Source organism: Acipenser ruthenus, chromosome 2, assembly GCF_902713425.1.
Source record: "Acipenser ruthenus chromosome 2, fAciRut3.2 maternal haplotype, whole genome shotgun sequence".
Lineage (NCBI taxonomy): Eukaryota > Metazoa > Chordata > Actinopteri > Acipenseriformes > Acipenseridae > Acipenser > Acipenser ruthenus.
The window spans coordinates 52,225,935-52,249,627 of NC_081190.1; the positions used below are offsets into that span (position 1 = coordinate 52,225,935).

The 23,693-nt window shown below is 38.5% G+C and overlaps 1 protein-coding gene across 5 annotated transcripts in view; it reads right to left on the reverse strand.

Moving 5' to 3' along the window:
• Nucleotides 1-23,693, reverse strand: part of LOC117409687 (serine-rich coiled-coil domain-containing protein 1-like) — a 667,826-nt gene that overhangs the window by 520,477 nt on the left and 123,656 nt on the right. For all 5 annotated transcript variants that reach the window (XM_034905803.2, XM_034905798.2, XM_058996863.1 and 2 more), the window contains exon 5: nt 1,038-1,158. In XM_034905803.2, the coding sequence (XP_034761694.2) occupies nt 1,038-1,158 (121 nt within the window). The remainder of the gene's footprint in view (nt 1-1,037; nt 1,159-23,693) is intronic.

Here is a 23,693-nt window from a genome sequence, read left to right on the forward strand (position 1 = left end):
TAAATGGCGGTTTTTAAAGGTTAATAATACAAAAACTGTCAAAGTATGAGAATTGTGATTATTATGTATGTTTACCGGAGTATTTATACATCTAAAAAATGCTGAAAGATTGTGCTTCACTGATCAGTATTCAATTATATGACGAGTTAAAAACTGCAAAGTTCATGAGCAGCACATAGCAGAACTCTCAATAGGCAGAATTGCCAGTCCCTTTGTTTTGCCCACCCTAGTGTGAAGGAATCCTTCACATATCCATAAACGAAGAGAACTAGGGCTCAACTTACGATGACTTTCAACATATTTCACATTCAGAAACAAGTCTGACTACATGGAAGGGAATATGATATTTGTTTAATATTGGATTTGTCCAATGACTCTTTCTTCTGTATGACTTAGAATAGTACACACTACAATTAGTAAATACTGAGTTAAAATAAGTTACTTCAAAGGTCATCCTTGTGGTTTATATGGATATTAACATATGGATATTACTTTATCTAAGGTTTGATTTCTATCAGTTGATTTAATACTGTTTTCTTATTTGTCTTTTTTTGGTCTCCTGTTTTATTATTATTATTGTTGTTGTTCCATTTGAATGGGCTACCAAATTAACCCAGAAGAGTTAAATGACAAAATGGGAAAGCATTAAAAAAGAGGATTAATGCTCTTGCTCTTCCAACTTATCAATTCACATCTTTTACCTCATTTATTTGAATTAAAGGTCATTCTTCTGTAAAGGGACATTCATTTCAGTCATGTTACTGCCTTTAACCGAAAGCAAAGAACTCTGTGTCAGTGTAGAATAAGTCGTAAATCAATTCTAGTCTAATTACACAATTTTCGAAAATGGTAATTTTGTATTTCATGTTTAATTTTCTTCATCAGTCAATCAGTCAGAGTAACTTGTGTTGAATGTTGAAATTCATTGTTGTTGTTGTTGTTGAATGGCCTTTTAATCAACCCTTCAAATTCTAAATATGAAATAACCCCTCAAATGAAGTATCAAAATGATGTGCTTGGAATAAAACAAAACTCACCCATGTGTTGTGTCTAGGGCTTTTGGGTCTCTTCCTGGAATCTTATCAATAGATGTCTCCATGGGTGAGTGCATCAGTGCCAAACATGAGGCAATCGACTGGTTTGAATCCTCTCTGCAAACTGCAATTGAAGATTAAACACACATTTAAAGCACCAATGCTGATTTATACTGAAGCTGACAAAAAAAAACACCTGCTAGTGTTGGGACGATAATGGAATTTTTGTATCACGATTATCATTTGAAATTATCACGATTGAAACTTTAAAATTCCATGTAAACATGTAAATGTTTTTTTTTTGCCTCAGTGTTTAACCCCCCCCCCCCCAAAAAAAGTTAACAAAAAATAAACTCAGCCTATAAGTTCTAGCTACTCTTAGAGCTTAGCTACCATGCTCAGTATTTTTTGTAATTTTTACATTCATAAGAATTGAACTAAAGAGAGGACCAAGAAAGATGATTTTGTGCATAATTACAGTGAAATTGTCACAACTCTCTTTAATACCAGACTTGATAGTCCACTTACGCTCTTTTACTATGGGACTCCTATGGAGTAAGCAGACCATCAAGATATGACAACACAGGTTGGAGGGAGGAAACTGTGACATACTGTTTCCCCACTAAAGGTGTAGGTAAATCTTTCAAGAGGCATGAGCACATCTTCAAGATCTTCTAGTGTTGGTAGATCTTTTACAGAGGGCATTAAACTCCAGAGCTTGCGTCTATTGCAAACACTCTTCGTGCTTCTCAAGAAATCACTCTATCATTGCGGCTGTAGGATCCCAACGAGTACAGACATATTACAAAAATGATAATTTTAGCTAATTATTATATTCTTTTTACGTTTTTATTGTTTATAGATATGTATATTTATAAAATGGGCCAGCTATTTTTTCCTTTTTTCAAAAATGTAAAAATTAACGGTTAACGTTACAAAACTACTGGGTAAAGCCTTTAACGCTAACCGAATTGCTCTGTTGCCAGCTTTCGATATCCCAGTTAAGTACTGTAACTACGACTACATTAAACAAATAGCGGTACAACATCATTTTTTTTTTTAATTGTTTTACAGTAGCAGATAGGGACATTAGACTACTCTCAGATCACTGAAAAAAATATGTCATGCATGGGCTTTACAAAAAGAGGCAGGGGTAAGAACGCAGTTTATCTCTTTACAACCTCGAGTTAAGTTTGACACCTTTCACCTGCTTTCCACAATGAATGACTCGTTGTACCAAATATAAACCAATGAACATATAAACTGCTAAATAAGCATCACATTCCTGGGAATGTCGAAATGCAGAAATATGTAGCTTTAAATAACACAAATAAACTAAAATATAACAGGGAGGCGTCTCGCTTTCATCTTGGCAAATTTATCAACACCAGCCTGTATTTGTAAGTCTGATGTTTTTGCTTGTCGGGTTAGCTCGCAATAACCAAAAGATTGTTCAATCTCTCATCCCCAGTACCTGTACGCAGGTATGTTTTGACCCTTTTCATGCACAAAAAGAACCTTTCATTTGCCGAACTAATACCAACATTTGCATACTGCAAAAATCTGTTGATTTAACAGTTGATGTAACATTTTAAATCAGTAATTATAACAGTACATTTCAATCAGATGTATCTAATACTGTAGTTTACCACCTTAATTTAAATATCATTTTCTGCCGATCCACTGTGAATAAGACATTACAGAGCAGCTATGTATTCCGGTACCAAACCTGAAATCGCACAGCACAGCCCCACACATGAGCCTAAATCTAATTTTAAAATAGTTTCTTCCGCAAGTGAATCCTTGTCGTCTCGCTGTGTTTAATTTCTTCCGTTTTCCACTTGCTGTGGCAAACTTATCCGATATTTCCCTTTTACTCATCATGATATCAATAATATTATAGTATAGAAATAATAAAATGCAATGTCATTCTGTGTTGTCGATATAATCACTGGACAACGATGAACTATCAATCAAAATGCATGAATGCTGCCGACGCCTTGAGACTCTGAGAGTGAGCAATTACATCACCATGGCAACCGTCGCTAACTTAATTCCAGATCTGGGTTAGATTAGAAAAGAATGATGTTTGAAAAACATATTTTATTAGTTTGGGAAGTAAACTTATATATGATTATATTATGTGTCTGGGGGGGGGTCAAAAAGTGGAAGACATAGTAACAAACTGATCGTCGGGGGGAGCAAACCAAGGTCGGGGGGGGGGGGGGGGGGCCCTGCCCTCTAGCAAATGACGCCCCTGATTTACACAGAAGTTTGGGCTACATTATTATTTGTTTATTTAGCAGACGCCTTTATCCAAGGTGACTTACAGAGACTAGGGTGTATGAACTATGCATCAGCTGCAGAGTCACTTACAACTACGTCTCACCTGAAAGACGGAGCACAAGGAGGTTAAGAGACTTGCTCAGGGTCACACAATGAGTCAGTGGCTGAGGTGGGATTTGAACCAGGGATCTCCTGGTTACAAGCCCTTTTCTTTAACCAGTGGACCACACAGTCCACACATTTAGTATGGAATGGTTTCCTGTAATTTGACACGAAACGTGCAGTTTTTATATAGTCATTATTTTCTAAGAGAAATCTTAGTAAAAATATGGATACATATATTGAACTACACTGCAATTTTCTAAATGTGTGCACACTGAGCAGCTAGGTTATGTGCCTTGTATAAAAATACTTTAGTTTTAAAACAGAAATCGTGAAATAACAGCCCCAAAGTTCTGATTAACCACTGACCTTGCTTAAAACTAAAACATATAACACCTAAGACCTACTAGAACTATGGAAGCCTTACAGTGACACCTCGAAAATAAGCTACATTTTAAACTTTCAATCTTCATATAACCTTCTGTAGGCTATATCTTGGAAAGTATTCAAGTTACCTAATGCACGTGGCATTTTGCATGTTTTCATTGAATATATTCCTGGTTGACAGATTGCAATCTGAAGAATTTCTAAATAGGTCAAGCTGGAAGGTCTGTTTGATTTGATATTAAATTACTTGAAAACAAAATATTTAAAACTTTCAGATTTTTGAGCTTGAGAGAAAACATCCCAGTTAGAGGACCATGTTTTTTTTTTTTATTATTATAGATCTATAAGGTTGTGGATAATCCTCATTCTGTCAGTCACAAACAACATCAGTGATTTAGGTAAAGGCAAAATTAGCAATGTTAATCTATTTAATGAGAAGAAAACATTATGCATATATATATATATATTTTTTAAACTGTTCAGATTGGACATGATGGTACACTCAAACACATTACTACTCACTAATGATGTAAGTAAATCTTAAAGAAGTAAAATACTGCCCTTCATTAACACTGTGGTGAATGGACACTGATAAAACTGATGCTACTTTTATTTTTCTACTTCAACTGAAGTAAACCCATATTTCAAGCCTCCAAAACACTATGTAAATGTAAGTTAATTGACAAATGCTCCCTCCACACACATGACTATGTTACATTCATAACAGTACACCATTACCTTAATGTTTGAGTCAGGCAAAACAGAGAGGGGTGCAACTTAAAGGCAAGTGTTCACATAAATAATAAAGGTGAAAGTTGCCTACAAAATTCCTTTTTATAGCACTAATTATGTACATGTTTATTACATTGTGTGCAGGGCTTCTTCTTTAAGAGATGTCAAATTGTGAATTTTGGGTAAGATGACCATGAAGCTAAGCTGAGTGGTTCTGTCTGCTGAAACGTTATGACAGGGGGTGGATTTTCAAACAGCAGTGTTACTGCATCGAACTCGTGGTATAGTAACGACAGCTTTAGTAGCAAGTGATTTTCAAACAAAATAAAATCAATCCGATATTGCTTTGAAATTGAGTCGATGAGGTCGTTAATGAACGGATTTCTCGATAAAAAGCTTAATTGTCGCAGGTCATGTACATCACTTCCTGTGTCAAAGACTAGATAAGGGGAACTCGTTAATCAAAATGCATGTTAACGAGATCAAGAAAAATGAATGGAAGCATAATTTGCTGTTATGGAAACTACTAGCATACAGGGAGACGGCTCTCACAGAAGCGAGAACAGCCAAATGGAAATAAAAAATAACGGGAATATCTATGTTGTGTATAATTTGTAAACTTCATTTAAATTTGTGCATTTTGTCATCCAGAATGTACATTTATTTAGAGCACACATATAAAATGCTGTTTTATGATTATCTGACGTGGGTAAAATTTGGACAACACAGATTAAAATAAATAAATTAATTAATAAATAAATAAATAAATAAGACTGAAACCCCACTAGTCATTTACCCTAATTTGGGGGGATATTAAGCGCAGCTTATTATATACATACTTGCCAACATTTGGACACTGTTTCAGCGGGACACTCATCTCCGGGGGAGGGGGTCATACGCATCATACACATGGGAGGAGTCATACGCAAAAAACACTCATTATCATATAATAGACGTACCCCCCCCCCCAACTCAACACGACACGACCAACATGACAGTAAAAATAGACATAATGAAGCGTTCTTACCTTTGTGTCAGCCGCATGAAGAGCACAGCGTGTGGTTTTCACTCTACTGTGCAGAATAAATTATTTTTTTCTGTGGGTAAATATCGGGACTTTCTTCCTATGCATCGGGACGCAGGGCATTTGCTAGGAAATCAGGACTGTCCCGACCATATAGGGACTGTTGGCATGTATGTATATACAACACTTCTAATGTGAATTTTGCAATATTTTTTTGGTTAAAAATAAAAAAAAAAAATGTTTTTGGATGGGGCGGGTTGTAGGCTTGGTTGGAATTTATTTGCTTGTTTGTTTATTTAGCAGACGCCTTTATCCACATACCATGTAACATTTAATTATATATGTATTAAACTTTTAAAATGACGATAGAACTCCCTAATAAGGACGCATTGCAAATCTGCAATCACCCGTAAGGAAACTTTGTTGTAATAGTATGCTGTTTCTATACCAAGATTTCATTATTCGCTCTTAGGTTTTTATTTGTATAATTCAAATAAAATCTACAGTAGAGGTCAGCTGTCATACAATGTACATATCCAGAGTTCAGATAAGCTACAGTTGCATTGATCATTTCTTGGTAGTAACATTACACTGGGTGAAAATAACTGTATATAATTTTAGCAATACAACAAACATTCCGTAAGGTTACAAATGGTTGAAACAAGTGAATAAATATCATTCATAACCACAAGTATAGAAAAGTCCACATGACTATGTTTTTGCTCTCCCAAATTACATTATCAATTTATGAAAATCAGTTTTAAAATGATGTATAACACTGTGACGGGATACACCCCGTCCCTGTGTGCATTTTGTGTTATTTTGTATTATTTGGGTTATGTAGCACGGGTGACTTAGAATATATGTATTTGGGCACTGCTGTTTCAGGTCGGCAAGGAAGGAATAATTACCTTCCCTGCCAAAGCACTTCACGTACAGACTGTGCCTGAGCCGCCTGAATAAATAACAAGCAATCAAGCTCAGGCACAGATGTATAAAAGGAGCGGAGGTTGGGTAGAAAGAGCGAGACAGTAAGATCGTTAAATAATATAAACAATTGCTACCCGTGCTGGGTTTACACTAGCACAATACATGTTTGTTTTGTCTTGTTGAATGTTTGTCTTGTTTTGGTCAGCGTGCCGTTTTGTTTTGTTTAATCTTTTTATTTAATAAAAGACACAAGCAGATTTGCGTCTCGCCCCATAATACTTGACTGAGAGACAAGCAATCCATTTCTGCAGCTTTTACATGTGCTGTAATAAAAGAGAGAGCACAGAATGAGTTTGTCAGAGCACTGTGCTTTTCTGGACAGCCACTGTTTATTGCAGAGAGGTATGTATAGTGACTCTGTGCAACAGTACTGTCCATCAGCTAAAACACTGTCTAACGCCGACAATCTTAAAAATGTTTCTTTTGTTTTCCCCACCCTTTGGGGATAGGGAAATGGGGGAGATATTACAATTAAAAATTGTATGTTTACATTAATACAAAAAATGTCATATTAAAACAGAAATACAAAGAATAATAATAATAATAATAATAATAATAATAACATTAATATGCACTTAATCTTACTCAAACAACTGTGCCACTATAACAGGGATATTCTCCAATGAGGCCAATGTATGTTTCAGCTGGTCAAAAAACTGTGTCTAAGACATTTGGTGCACAGACCTCTACGTTATTTAATAGTGTAGTTACATAGCAGAATCTCCTCTCCGAATCATTACCTTGGAGACGGATTTTGAGGTACAATTGTGTCTTGGCAAGAATAAAGACACCCCTATGTTTATTCTGAGCAGAGGAATATGCAATTACCTTGTAATGTTTATTTTGAAAACGAGCAACATCACTTGAAACCAAATGAGTTTCCTGAAAACATGCAATATCAATCTTTTTTCTTAAAAGATAATCTAAGCACTGTGCTCTCTTTATAGGATGATTGGCCCCTCATAAATTCTAGGAGTTAATGACCACACTAGCCATGGTCCAAGATAGGAATAAAGATTAGGGAGAATGAACGAGTAAAAAACAGCACTCAGAAAACAAACATATGTGACATGGAGAAAGATCACCGACTCAGCGCTCATTATAATAATAATAATAATAATAATAATAATAATAATAATAATAATAATAATAATATATTTATTTTTATACAGCACCTTTCACAGTGGACCACCACCACAAAGTGCTTTACCAAGGTAGGCTGTGAGCTGTGCATTATATGCAGAGTCACTTACAAAAGGACATTGATTTAACAACGCATCCACAGGATGGAGCACAAGGAGGTTAAGAGACTTGCTCAGGGTTACACAGTGACTCAGTCAATGGCAGAGGTGGGATTTGAACCGGTGACCTTCTGATTACAAGCCCTGGACTTTAACCACTGGACCACACTGCCTCCTATATAGTGCACTCCCCCAACCACTGGACCACACTGCCTCCTATATAGTGCACTCCCCCAACCAATCCATCAATTGTCATCATGAACCAGACTACCCTGAGGGGGCTTGCTGTGAGCTAAACCATCTCGCATGCAGGAAAAATGAACTGCAAATTGAACAACTGTAAACATCATGCATATAATTTAGTAGCCCATGTATTCAACGTTTAGGGAACTAATTAGAGTACAGATTGTCACCAACTATAACATTAACGCCACAGATAGTAAGAAAGATTGTGGAAATTAACACAGCCACATATCCAAATTATCAATAACGAACCTCAGTAGTATTCTTAATAGGGTTATCATACCCTATGCAGTATAGCTATCCCTTTGAGGACATTGCCTAAATCAATGTCAAGAAACAACAAGTGTAAATGTGCAGACCTGAAGGGTCACTGTCAGTTATAGAAGGAGTAAAATGTTTCCACTTCCAAATATGTGAAGGTACAAAAAGTAGTAATCCGCAGCAAAGTTAGTTCATCTATACCGATGGTCCATCCGGACCAAGGAATAAGAAGCACAGGGCTCTGCGCGCAGAGGGATCAACAGACCCCATTGTATCCTGAAAAAGTTAAGCAATAAAGGAATCAACCTCTTCAGGAGTGGGGAAGGACAGCTGCTCCCCTCTATGACTGACTTTCAAGATAGCTGGATACACCAAGAAATTGTCCACTCCCTGGGAGTGAAGCTTCACTCTCACTTCACCAAAGGCCCTCCTCTTCGCAGCAGTGATAGCAGAGTAATCCACATAAAAAGAGCTTTTGTCCCTGCATGATGATCGGAGCAGCCTGGAGGAGTCGTTGTCAATCAGTGTAACGAAGGCACTGAAATGTCATGGTGTGTGGTTTACTGGAGTCCCGAGGACCACCTGTGTATACTCGATGTGCTCTATTAAACTCCAGAAAAGGGGGTCATTGGAAGGTTTCAGGGTCGGATACCAATGCAGAATTTTCTGCTGAAGAAAGTGGATGCGGTCATCGCCTTCAGCCCCTTCAAGAAGCCTCACCAGTCTAACGTTACAGCGACGATTTCTGTCCTCAAGGTCTGCCATTTTATCCTGCATGGTATCAAGAAGAGCGTTGCATTGATTATTCTCATCTTTCTATTGACGAAGATCAGCTCTGGCGATATCCTGCCTGGCTGTTAGCTGTCTCAAAGAGGAAGCAATATCAGCAACCTCGTGTTTAAGAGCGCTGAGTATAGTAGGTGTTTCCGTTACTGTGACAGGGTGGCGCAAGGGATGAGGCCCAGAGACAGTCTGCAGTTCAAACAAAATACTTTTATTAAATAAAAAACACAAAATAAACAGGCACGAGGGCCAAACAAAAAAGGTTCTTAAACACAAACAATGAACACGAAGTAAAAACTTACAGAAATAAGCTTCCAGGCTGAGCTTTGCCTTCACTGGATTGCAAAATTAACAAAAAACCAGCACACAAAGAAAAACACACTTGCTTCCTCAGCTACCTCTCTCTACTGAGAGCTGAGGCCTCCTTTTATGTCAGGTAGTTGAGTGCTAATTGATTACTAATGATTCCCACCTGACACAATAAACCTGGGCAGGGAGGAGAATTTAACACAGCCCTGCTCTGCCACACACCTCCCCCCATGTACAAAGTACGCAGCCAAACCCCCCCCCCCCTTTGAACCCAAGCCCTCCCCCACAGAGTCCCCTTATGTCCCTCGGGTGGGCTATTTTAGCGGGCGGTGGTGGGGGCCCCGGACCTTCAAAGCACGCAAATGCTGGCAGTGCTGGTGGCACCTCTGGTGGCAGAGGCGGGAACGGCGGCCCGTCTCCCTCTGGTGGCGGAGGCAACTGCAACGGCAGTTCCAGCTACTCCGGTGGCAACGGCTCCAGCCACTCCGGCATTGGCGGTGGTGGCTGTGGCCATTCTAGCGGCCTCTGAGGTCGGGCTGGCACCTCCTGCCGCCGCAGTCGGGTGCGCCTCCACTGAGCTCCTCTCAGCAGCATGTGCAAGGGCTGCTGAGGGGCGTCAGCCTTCTCCCCTTCCGATTCTCTGGACCCTGGCTCCTCCACTTCCGGTTCTCTGGTCCATGGCCCCTCCCCTTCTGGCTCTCGGGTCCGTGCCTCCAACCCCTCTGGCTCTCAGGATGGCAGCTCCACCCCCTGTGGCTCTCGGGATAGCAGCTCCACCCCCTCTTGCTCTCGGGATGGCAGCTCCACCCCTTCTGGCTCTCGGGACGGCAGCTCCACCCCCTTCTGGCTCTCGGGACAGCAGCTCCACCCCCTCTGGCTCTCGGGACGGCAGCTCCACCCCCTCTGGCTCTCGGGACGGCAGCAGCGGGGAAACCTGCAGGCATGCTCCCTCTGCTAGTGGTGGTGGGAGCGGCAAGTCGTCCTCCCACGGAGGTGGAGGCAGAACCAGCAGGAACTCACCCTCTGCTGTTGGCGGTGGGAGCGACACACAGTCCTCCCACGGTGGTGGAGGTGGAACCAGCAGGTACTCTCCCTCTGCTGATGGATACCTGGGCAGTGGATATTCGGCCTTCACCCTCTTGGGCTGTGGACGCACTGACTTGCCCCTCTTGGGTTGTGGACGCACCGACTCCCCCCTCTTGGGCTATGGACGCACCGACTCCCCCCTCTTGGGCTGTGGACGTTCGGGCTCCTCCCACTCAGGCGCAGGACGTTCGGGCTCCTGCCACTCAGGCGCAGGACGTTCGGGCTCCTGCCACTCCAGGTCTGTGTCCTGTAAGACCTCCGGGCAGTGGTGCTCCTCATGCCCGTACTGCATGCAGTGGGTGCACCACTCCTCTTCCTCCCATGTCTTCCTTCCTCTCTGCCTCCTTCTCCTCACCTCTGTTTGGGTGGGGCAGATGGCCACAAGGTGGGGTACAATGACATAAAGTCATTGTTGAGTGCAGCTAAACTTTCTATACATGTCCTGAAAGTTTCATTCACATTCATTACTTATAAAGTGGAAAAAGGCAAATTTGTGGTTAAACCATTTTCAAAAACCTTCGAGACCTCTACCCGGAAGGGCGCGCGTGCGTGACGTCACACCAGGACAGTCACTGTTGTAAACAAATGCAGTAGATGGAGGACAGAAGTGAAAGCGATGTTACCAGTACAGATGTTTTAGCATCTTAAATCAAACAGATCATAAACATTGGTCTTGTACTTCATTTATATTGGCTTCACAATGTAAAAAAAATAATAAATAAATAAAAAAGGTAATTTAGATTTGCACTTACTTCTCTCTCTTCCATGGTTTGTTGTAGTTTGTTGATGGTAGAATAGCACATGACAGTTTTTTTGGGGGGGGTCAGTTTCAGGTTTTTTTATTTGAATTTGTTTCTTGGCATATTTTCACACCTGCTTTTAGTGAAAAGCTTGTTCCAGCATCCTTATTCAGACGGTGAATTTATTTTGAAGAATATCGCTTGGTTGTTACATCTATGCTGCTGTAGCGCGTTACTGGAATTTAGTTATTAATCAAAAATTATTAATTGTATGTTTCGACTACACCACCCTCAATAAAGGTGAGGGACCTCTAATTATCTCACGCACATGTATTTAACTGGGCAGAACATCAGTGACAAAACAGGCAGATTGCAAAAAAATGAGCGTTTACTGTTCAAGTTCACAGTAAAACAAGACATAGACCCTGAAGTATTCTGAAAGTTTTAGTTATTGTTTTTTTTTATATATATATCGTAATATGTTCAATAGTGATAGGGATTTACTTGAGGTAACACCAGACTTTACATAATAGTACAGTCAATGACACAGTGTCACACACACACAACCTGATAACCTTCACTCTCTATGTAGGCTATGCCTTGCTGCAAAGGTTCTTAGTCACTTGGTTGGCGGACCCTCTTAAAAATAAACAAATAAACCAAAAGGAATACAGACTCTACCGTCTTTGTTTCGAGACACAAAGAACAAAAAAAAAAGGTGCGTTCTCCCAGCTCAGGAACTCTGTACAAAATAGCCAGTCTCTCATTTCTTCACTGTAGGCTTTTTAAAAGCTGAGCAACAATAGACACAATCTCCATGGCAACAGATCAGCCGTAATTTAACATGCAAAACAAGTACAGTAATACCTGTCAACTTATGAAAACACGAGAAGTCTCCTTTTTCAGACTTACTGCACAACTTTCTCTGAACAAATCAATACAATAATTACTTATATATTACTTACATATACAGTAAATAATATGTTATTCTTAACTTGTAGCCTATTAGAATCTGATATAGCCTACATCAACATCATAAAGTAGCTTAAGACATTTTCGCAGGTCGGATGGGGAAAATAATAATAAATAAATGAAGTTGAAGTTTATGTTAACATTGGCGATCTAAATAATCTGAAGGCAAGAAGATTTTACGCGGGAGTGTCCCAATGAAATCGAGAGACTTCACAGGAATGCATACGAGAACGTGACATAACGTGATCATTTTATCACATTGTTTATTAATAATGTACATGGGAGGTTGTTGGCTATATAATCGCGTCACTTTATACATATTTTCATCAAACAGCAAGAGGTAATTATAATGAAATGATAGGATCATGCCCTTACCCTCTGCACCCTCTGCACCTCTCTTTTCCTGGCAGCCTTTACTACATGAAGAAGATGCTGCTGTCCTGCAGGTAGCATCCGGATAAATGGATGGTACTGATTCCTTATTTAATTTAACTTTAACAGCACCCATCTTGAACATCATTAAATTAATAAAGCTGTCTTCGGTAAAGTGGGTGCTGCAGATGCAGCTGCTGTTGGGCTTAGAATCCCAATCCCTGGTCCTCCTCACAAACTTCACCCATTGCCGGCATCGTACAGGCTCTTTAGGAAACTCTGGAGAGAGCAGCAGTGGGCAGCAGTGTGGAGTAGTGGTTAGGGCTCTGGACTCCAGACCAGAGGGTCATGGGTTCAATCCCCAGTGGGGGACACTGCTGTTGTACCCTTGAGCAAGGTACTTTACCTAAAATTGCTCCAGTAAAAACCCAACTGTATAAATGGGTAATTGTATGTAAAAAACAATGTGTAAAAAAATAATGTGATATCTTGTAACAATTGTAAGTCGCTCTGGATAAGGGCGTCTGCTAAGAAATAAATAATAATAATAATAATAATACCAATGGCCCTGCTGTGTTGGAGCAACCCTATATTACACACCTATTTACCATGTTATCTCTCCCCTGGGTGTGTTGTGTTTTGGTGAGCGGTAATGCAGGAAAGCAGCGGGTGGGATGGCGAGCTTGTCCTGGTGTGACATCACGGATAAATTAGCCACAGCTTCGAGTGAGCTGGACTTTTCATAGCATACATGCCAACAGTCCCTATATGGTTGGGACAGTCCCAATTTCATAGTAAATGTCCCGCGTCCCGATGCATAGGAAGAAAGTCCTGATATTTACACATAGAAAAAAATAATTAATTCTGCGCAGTACAGTTAGTGAAAACCACACGCTGTGCTCTTCGTGCGGCTGACACATCTGCTGATCACTAACTTACCAGTATACAAAGGTAAGAACGCTTCATTGTGTCTATGCTTACTGCCATGCTGGTCGTGCATTGTTGAGTTGAGGGGTCTATTATATGATATAGTGTTTTTTTTTACATATGACCCCTCCCATGTGTATGATGCGTATAGAGGGCTTTTTTGTGTTTTCTTTTTTTTAACCTATTTTAGAAATGGGACTAAATGTAAGTTTAAAAAAAATCCTGAACAGTATTTCAGTTTAAATAGTGTTTAATAAGGGAAAGTTTACACCAATCTGAATTAAATGAATGTTTATTTAAATTGAATTATCAATGAATGTGCCCCAGTTACAGAAACCCCATACTTTTGAAACCAAAGTTATGCCATTGTTCACAGATCATATGTGTCGTTATTCCAAAGTGTTTTGTTAAAAGAAAAGAAAATGGTTACATTTTACAAAACCAGTAACAAAAGGACTAAATCGCTTTTTTGTTTCTGACCAATTTTGCAACATTAACAGTTTATGATGCATAAATAAAAGTAATAATAAAATATAAAAATGCATCTGTTATGGTTAGTTTGTAAAATTGGTAAATCTACAAAATTAGTGCACGGAGTGCATACAACACAGTATATGAAAACTTTGGTTGGATCTACATTCTCTGAACTAATCGTTGTTCAATAATAAACAAACTCTGGCTACGTTTGACTTGCTTACTCATCGGTATCCAACCCTGGTTCTGGTTCTGGTTCTCTCTCTCTCTCTCTCTCTCACTCACACACCGTGCTGAAGAGCTTGATCATGGCAGATAAATGGTTAGGGTGGATATGTAACGGGCGGATACATAACGGATTACTGTATTTGTCATTTTTAACAAATTTGTGGAACCAACAGTTTTTTTCATGTTTTCATTCTTCTAAATCAAATCTTGCTCAATGAACTAGTTTAAGATTTTACTTTAACTCTGTAGGTGATTGCTCAAGCCAGTGCTGTCAGTAGCTGTGACAGGGAGCCCTGTCGCTGGTTCCTGCGCAAATGAGATACGTTGCTGGGCAACCGATTGGAAGTGAGGCTCGCCAGCGCTGAGCGGATTGCTTGCTTTGTTGACATTGAGGAGAGCGTCCGCTCTGCAGGAAATACTACACGGAACCCTGTGACTGCAAGACGGTGCCTGTGAAGGCTGCTAGGCCAAAGCCGTCGCGGCGATCCAATACTGTGTATCCCTTTCTATTTTAAGTGATTAGACTTAAGGAAGGCTGGGCTTTTGCCCAAAAATCATCTGTAAATCTTGATTAAACCTTATTGTCTGACTGTTAACCCTATTTAAAATAGAGGCAATTAATCCAATATTTAGGAAAGTATTTTTAAAAAAAATCCTAATGACTGCTAGTCATATATAACTGTTGAATGTGTTTTTACCCAAAAAGGTCTAATTGAGGGTTACATGGGTGAAAGTGGCCAATGATCCTTTTGACTGAAACTCCTGGGGCAAAAACAATCTTTTGGCCGAGGGTCTGCCTAGGGCCCCCCGAAGCTCTGGGGTTGTACATGCTCTCAGATGCATTCTGAGCCATTTTGGACCACTTTCAGAAGCAGAATTTTTTTAATTTATTTATTTTTTAAAATTTAGTCATTGCTAATTATTTTTTATTATATTCCCCCCAACTTGAAATGCCCAATTATTTTTTTAGGCTCAGCTCACCGCTACCACCCCTGCACTGACTCAGGAGGGGGGAAGATGAACACACGCTGTCCTCCGAAGCGTGTGCCGTCAGCTGCCCGCTTCTTTACACTCTGCAGACTTACCGTGCAACCGCCTCAGAGCTACAGCGTCGGAGGACAACGCAGCTCTGGGCAGCTTACAGGCAAGCCCGCAGGCACCCGGTCTGACTACAGGGGTCGCTGGTGCGCGGTGAGCCAAGGACACCCTGGCCGACCTAACCGGGCGACGCTCGGCCAATTGAGCGCCACCCCCTGGGAGCTCCCGTCCACGGTCGGCTGTGGAAAAATCTAAATTATACTTGCTTTGATACGCTCTGGACCAGTAACCTTTCTTATTCAGTAACACGAGTCAGTTTTGGTATCTATAGATGACTGTTTCATTCTAAACAATTCAGTGTTTTCAATGTCAGAAGCAATATCATTTTGTGTCAATCATAGGCACCTAACTTTGTTAGAAAGGGGGGTGGGGTGGGGTTGGGCAAACTGAAGGAATAACTGCCAAGCGTAGAGAGGCAAATGTATTTATTTTTATTTTTGTTTATTTTTTTACAATTAAGCTCTAAGAAACCTAGCAAACCTTGCTGTTGTGTGTGAAGTTACGGTTTTAGTAATTGCAAGCAAAATTGGGCAGGTTTTTCAGCATGAAACGTTCAATATGTACTTACTGAGCATGCATTAATTACAAATACATGCAAGTAGCACCAAATGGCACACCAGTACCAATGGCATCTCTGCACAGTGCTACACCTAGAATTCCCACATGTAGTTTATTAAAGGAAAGTCTTAAACATACAAAGAAAAGCAAATACTGTTGTTTTGCAGGTATGTATTCCCTAATTAAGGCAGTTCAAAATACTTGCCATGTCAGAAGCACTGGTTTACTGTATAAAAAAATGACTTAATTCTGAAGCAAATGCAGAGACTTTTTTTGCTGAATAAAACAATGAAGGACAAGAGTTGTTTCACCATTAAAATGACAACAGCGGTATCGGCACTATGCTTTAGTGCGAGAGGTCCCGGGTTCGCGCCTGCCCTCTGCCTGTGTGTGGATTGCCCTGTGTGATGCGCTTGCCTGCGTTAACCGAGAACGCTACAATATTTTTTACTTTATATATTCTTTACACTTCGAATCGAGTATATTATTTTATAGCTTTAACACAGGCTTACAGTGCACAGAACTATGGAGGAAAATTCATGCCAAAATAAATAAATAAATAAATAAATAAATAAACAATGAAATAATGAAATAAATAAAGGGGCTCCCAAGTGCCACATCCAGTAAAAGCACTCGCGTAGAGTGCAGGATGCACCCTATAGTCTGGAAGTCGCGAGTTTGAGTCCAGGCTATTCCTTTGCCGACCGTGGACGGGAGCTCCCAGGGGGCGGCGCTCAGTTGGCCGAGCGCCGCCTGGGGGAGGGAGGGTTAGGTTGGCCAGGGTGTCCTCGGCTCACCGCGCACCAGCAACCCCTATAGTCTGGCCGGCGCCTGCGGGCTTGCCTGTAAGCTGCCATAGAGCTGCGTTGTCCTCCGACGTTGTAGCTCTTGGGTGGCTTCATGGTGAGTTCGCAGTGTGAAAAAAATAGCGGTTAGCTGACGGCACACGCTTCGGAGGACAGTGTGTGTTCATCTTCGCCCTCCCGAGTCAGCGCAGGGGTGGTAGCAGTGAGCTGAGCCTAAAAAATTAATTGGCCATTCCAAATTGGGAGAAAATAATAACAAATAATTGGCAATGACCAAATTTATAAAAATAAATAAATCGTCCAATCGTCTTTCCTTTTATAAAACGAAATTGGAAAAAGGGAAAACAACTCGTTTTTTGCTTTAGCTCTGTGAGCAGAGAAATACAAAAATAAATAAACACAAAGTCGTTTTTCTCCATTAGATTTGTGTAGGGTGTTAAGAATGTTACATACATGTCAATCTTTATGTATTTATTTTTTGTTGCTAAACCATGACCCACAGTGACCCACTAAAATATAAACCGATTTGTTTTTATATACAGTAGTTGTAATTTGCTCACCTAAAAGACCTGGAGCTCGTTTGCATATCATACAATGTCGTACTATATAGCGTTTCTATATTACGTTGCTCACACAGATTGCAGGTGATAACTAATCGAAAGACCTATCATATTTGAACTTATGATCTCGCAATATAGAAACGCGCTCACCAGTTTTTGTCTGTGCAAAAAAATTCTCATTGAGCACAAATGACATGGTTCCTGTTCCCGGAAGTCCGTTGCTTCGCTATGCAGTTACAGTCCTTTTAAACTTTTTTATTATTATTTACTTATTTTATTTAAAATTAGTTAAATGTTCACCTATTTCGCAACCTCTTTTTGGGATGTTAATTTGAACGGTTTCTTCAGCGGTCAGTTCTCGATTCTACACTGACTAACCAGCAGACCAGATAATCGAACTCGCCAGCGACAGTGTCCTGCCCTTCAGTATGATTGATGCTCAATGAGCAATACTAGTGACAAAATAAATAAATAGTGTAATTAGTGCATTTATTTATGTATGTATGTATGTATGTATGTATGTATGTATGTATGTATTTATTTCATTATTTACTTATTTATTTTGGCACAAATTATCCTCCATAACACAACAAGCTTCATGAAAGCTGAAAATGTATTTCAATGAACAACGACACGTTTTTAATGAAACAAAAACAAAAAAAACATTCTAGCCTACTTCAATAAAGTAAAAACGGGCTTCTGTTATTTTGAAATACCACGGCTTCAGATTATTACCAGTGTTTAATAGAAGTAATCTTTTATTTAGTTGTTGTTGAACTTAAACCCGTTCACGCATTTAACATTTAGAAGGAGGAACAGTTACAAAACCTGGATGTTTTAAGTGATGTGTATTCATTATTTGACACTGACAAATCAGAGGTGGAAAGTAGTGAAGATGACTACAGTGAAGAGCCATCACTGCCCGTCAACCAAAGCAAAAGTGCGTTTGTGGTCAAAGTACAGACTCTCAAGTTTCAAATCAAGGAGTTAAAAACAAAAAAGAAAACATTAACTGACCAACTTTTAGCCACCTCAGGTAGAATCATTTTATTTAAACATATCATAGTAATCTGTTTTTTTAATACTTGTACAATTGTATGTTTTTGTGAAAAACATATTTTTAAGTAGTTGATTTTTCTGTGCAAGGTATAGTTGGTACTGTGCTTAGACATGGTATTCTATTTATCATACAATAGTTAACTAAATTATATTGAAGAAATGTTTTCTCACTAAATGTGATTTTGTAATTATATTGTTTTTCTAGTATTTATTAAACTAATCATTTGATTATTCTTATTATATTATTTTTACAGATCTTGTGTCCTCTGTGAAAGAATTAAAATCTATTACTGAAAATATGAAAAGGAAGCAACAGGCAGTTGGTCAGGAAAAAAAATCTGTCAGTTATACCACCTAAAAACATATTCAGCATGCCCAGCAGTTCAGAAGTTAATCAACAAGAAGCAGCTCAACAAAGTCCTAAAACAGCAACAAATATGTAAAATATTAACAATTTTTAAAATTATTTTGATTGATGAAAAATTAACTAAAATTAACAATGAGACAAAATTAAAACAAAATCACACAAGAGTGAGAATTGCATATTGTTATTTTAATCTATTTTTTTTTTATTTCAGTCTTGTACTATAATATTAATGCTTTTATCTACAAATGAAAGAAAACTTGCATGAAATTTGTTGTCTGCTTTCTTCCCAACCCTGAAGTTCTGGCAGAACATTCTGTTTTGGGCAACACATCAAATGTAACAAAGCACCAAAGACCTGCTTTACCCCAAAATACCATTGAAGGTATAAGAAGTAAGTATAATTAAAAATTCTCCTATACTGAATGGAGCCAATGCATATCTACACATTTAACTGTCACATGTTCTAAAGAAAATCACATATACTTATTATCTGCAAATTATATATATATATATATATATATATATATATATATATATATATATATATATATATATATATATATATATATACACAGTATATATACAGTATATATATATATATATATATATATATATATATATATATATCTATATTAGAATCAAGGTTAAGTCTCAGGTTCTTATATCTGCAACACCTCACATACAAAGTGTGTAGTGATACAATGTAAATATTATAGAGACAGATTGTAATTGTTTCATAATAGTAAAATGTATTGTTTAAACTGGTAAAAATAAAATAAAAAAAGCTACCAGCAGCTGTTTTGTTCAGTCAGCATGGAAGATCAATCATTCCAATTGCTGTTAGTGACATCCTGGTTTAACAACGTGTGTAATCTCCAGATATCATCAAAACACTTCTGCTGCATAGTTTTCAATAAGAGCATGGTTTTAGGGAACGACAGAAAGATGTAATCCACCAAAATCACTAACACGAAAAATCGAATGTATTGTATAAACATATTTTTATGAACCTTAGGTTACAGCATGAAGAAATCCCCCCTCTCAAAGAGAACTGACATTGTTCAAGCCCTAAACACAAAATGCAAAGAGGCCTGCCAGAAAGAAGATGTAATTATAACATTGCCAGATTTTGCATGATTAATTGCAAAAGGTGTGTCCGGTTTATTTAATTTTTTTTACATGTGACTTGTCTGTTCACTGTTATTGTTATAAGTGCACATTTTAATTACATATCTGCTGAACTATTTCGTTACATGGAGATGAAATGATGTTTTTTTAAGGACTTATTTATTTTACATTTTGTTATCTTTAATGATTTTCAAATTAATTTTTTTGTATTGTAACTAATAATAATAAATTCAAATTTACAGAAACAAATCATATTTTTTGTTTTTCCTTTATTGAATCACTAGTATTACCGCTATGCAGTGTGGGCGATTTTTAATTATTTTTTTTTTTAATCAGATTTATTTGATTTAAATCAGATTATTTTTATTTAAATTGATTTTTTTTTCCCAATTAAGATTTTTTTTAGTCATAGGGGTAGATCATTATCTTTTGGTGTTGCAAATAGTGGTTTGTGAATAGTTCCATAACAAAACAAATTAAATCCAAATCCTCTAGAGCAGGGTTGCACAACTCTGGCCCTCGAGATCCATTCCAGTCCTGGTCTTTACTCCAACCGGGTCCTAAATTGGTTAATTGCCTCTTAACAGCTTCAATTAACTATTTTAGAACCTGCCTGGATTGAAAACATGGACTGGAATGGATCTCGAGGGCCAGAGCTGTGCACCCCTGCTCTAGTGGCATCCTCTAAATATGAACTATAACACATGCAAGACATTCTGGAGTTATCACAGCCACTATTACATCATTCACTTCATTACTGTTTCACACATTGTCATGTTACTGCATTTTAATGTGTATAAAAGTGAAAATCCCCTTTCACCCTTAGCTGGGTATTGCATGAGCAAGGTCTTATGTCTTTTACACTCAGGATGATCCTTTCAGTCTTTTCAGTAGTTTCGATCTCAAGTTCGAGTACACATATACATGTACAGTTGCAGTATTGACACCCTGAACATGAAACAAGGTATCACTAATGTATCTATGGAGTATAGAATTATCCATAGAAAGTGTATTGTTTCTACAGAATCCTATGGAGCTGTTCCATAAAACCAGCTCTCTACAGAGATTTTTTTTCTATAGATTTCTATAGAGATTCTCTATTGAGCTAATTCTCCATAGAAACTATAGAGTTTTTCTCTATAGAATCCTATGGAGCTGCTCCATAGAAGCAGCTCTCTATGGAGCACTTTTTCTATAGGTGCCTATAGTCTCAATCAAGTTACAGTTCAACAGGAGAAAAATACACTGAAAGGTCACGAAAATCAAAAGAAGCTTCTGATGAGTGTGCTTCCAAACCTGTCTCTGCGGCTTTTGTCGTGGTGGAGACACCTGCTATTACATTTCATTTCCTTATGGATAGCACCTCAATTTAAAGAACTTGTATAAATTAGTGCAAGAATGACATTTGAATTCTATACCTGCGAAAAGATTTGACAGTTTTCCACAAAAAAAATATATATATACCCCTCCCCCCACATACACACACATTTTTTTGGCATTTCTACACGAATCACAGAAACGGACCTGGGAGAGGCCATTTTGACAGAATTCCCCATGGGGTTATAATAGGGCAGACAGTGCTGGAAGCCTGAAAGCTATGTGTACACTTGTCTGAAGAAAGACTCCAACCATAGCTGTCTGCAGTATGGACGTTTTTTTTTTTTCTTGTAGAACAGGTCTCAATGTCGAGTTAAAAGCTAAAAAATGACATAATTAATAACACATATGGCTGGTTTCACAGACCAAGATTAACACGTAATGTGTTTTTTTTTATTTTTATAAAGTAATTCAAGATTGGTACTAATCAGGGTCTATGAAACTAGCCAATAGTGTGCCACAATCACACAAAATCAGCCAACAGTGATTTAAATGTTCTACCAGGCTAATGGGAGACGCAACACCCCATAATGTGCAAAAGGATCATTGTTATACAGCAAGTGGTGTCCATTGCCTCATTAGCTAGTAAAAATAGGCTTGAGAGTCTTAATCCCCTCAGACTGACTTGGTGTTTTTCTTGCATTCAAATTAGTATACAGTTGTTATTACATTTATCCACACATCTGTGCTTGAGAAACAGCATTTAAAATTGTTTTATTTAATTAACTCACAAATCACAAAGAAAGCTACTAATTGTGCCTTGCCTTCATTTATTTTCTTTTAGAAATGAATTCATGCTTTTCTTTATTAATTGCCTCACATAAACCTTGGGTTTAGGCACCTGAGGAATTATGTTACATGGTTCCAAATACTGTCAATCAAATATATGCATGGAGTACAAAGCACTCAATTAGAGGGAAATCCTGTGAAGGCGGCTAACACGAAACCTGAACAAGACCCTGTGTTTGTTTATTGTGCAGTGCCATATGCTAATTTACTGCAAAAATTGGTCAGCGATAAAAGGGCAGGCAGGAGATTTTTAAAGCAATGCCACTGGAGATGGCCATGTGCTGAACAATTTTATGAAACCTAAACTAATGATTTGTTTAACTTTTAATCCAAGAGGCTTTTAACCCACCTACAAAACAATCAAACAAAATAAACTTTAAGAATATCAATACTAAAAATAAACTAGAAATCTGAGACAAATAGTTAGACAAAATGTTATCAATGCCTCTGTGTTAATGTCGTCTTTTTGTGTTAAAATATCAAACCAGAAAACCTTGAAATGCATTGCCTTTCCACGAAACGCATAAAAGAGACACACTCCAAATGAAGTACAAGGACTGTACTTTTCCAATAATTACTGATTGAAATATAATAATGACCTACTACAGAGGTCCTACGGGCACACCCTATATAATGCACATTGCACTGTACAATACATGCATTCTTACTGTTCTACCTCCATCCCATATATTAACATGTATAGGAATTTAAGTTTTACTTGTTCCTCAGCTGTGCCTTCATGTAAATACTATTTGTATGTGTAAAACTGTGTAATGCTGATTTCTGTTGCTTTTCCTTATGTCTCTGTCTACAGCTACAGTGTCTTATAGTAAGTATTCACCCCCCTTGGACGTTTTCACAGTTTGCTGTGTTACAACCTGAAATTTTGATGTATTTAAATTTGATTTTTTTTCCTTTGATTTACACAACCTACTCAACACTTGGGGCAGCAGTGTGGAGTAGTGGTTAGGGCTCTGGACTCTTGACCGGAAGGTTGTGGGTTCAATCCCAGGTGGTGGACACTGCTGCTGTACCCTTGAGCAAGGTACTTTACCTACATTGCTCCAGTTAAAACCCAACTGTATAAATGGGTAATTGTATGTAAAAAAATAATGTAATATCTTGTAACAATTATAAGTCGCCCTGGCTAAGGGCGTCTGCTAAGAAATAAATAATAATAATAATAATAATAACACTTTCAATGTGTGAAAAAATGGGGGGTGAAAAAACAAATCAATTAAAAATAAAAGTCTTCATTAGATAAGTATTCACCCCCTTTGCTATGACTCTCCTAAATAAGCTCAGGTGCAACCAATTGCCTTCAGAATTCACACAATAAGTTAAATGGAGTCCATCTGTGTGCAATAAAAGTGGTTCACATGATTTCAGATTAAATACACCTGTCTCTGTAAGGTCCCACAGTTGGGTAGTGCATTCAAAGCAAAGATACTACCATGAAGACCAAGGAGCTTTCAAAACAACTCCGGGATAAAGTTGTGGAAAGGCACAGATCAGGGGAGGGCTATAAAAAGATTTCAAAGGGATTGAATATCCCTTGGGGCACAGTCAACTTGATCATTAAGAAGTGGAAGGTATATGGCACCACCCCGAATCTGCTTAGAGCAGGCCGTCCTCCCAAACTGAGCAGCCGGGTAAGAAGGGCATTGGTCAGAGAAGCCAGCAAGAGGCCAATGACAACTCTAAAAGACCTACAGCGTTCCATGGCTGAGATGGAAGAAACTGTCCATGTGTCAACAATA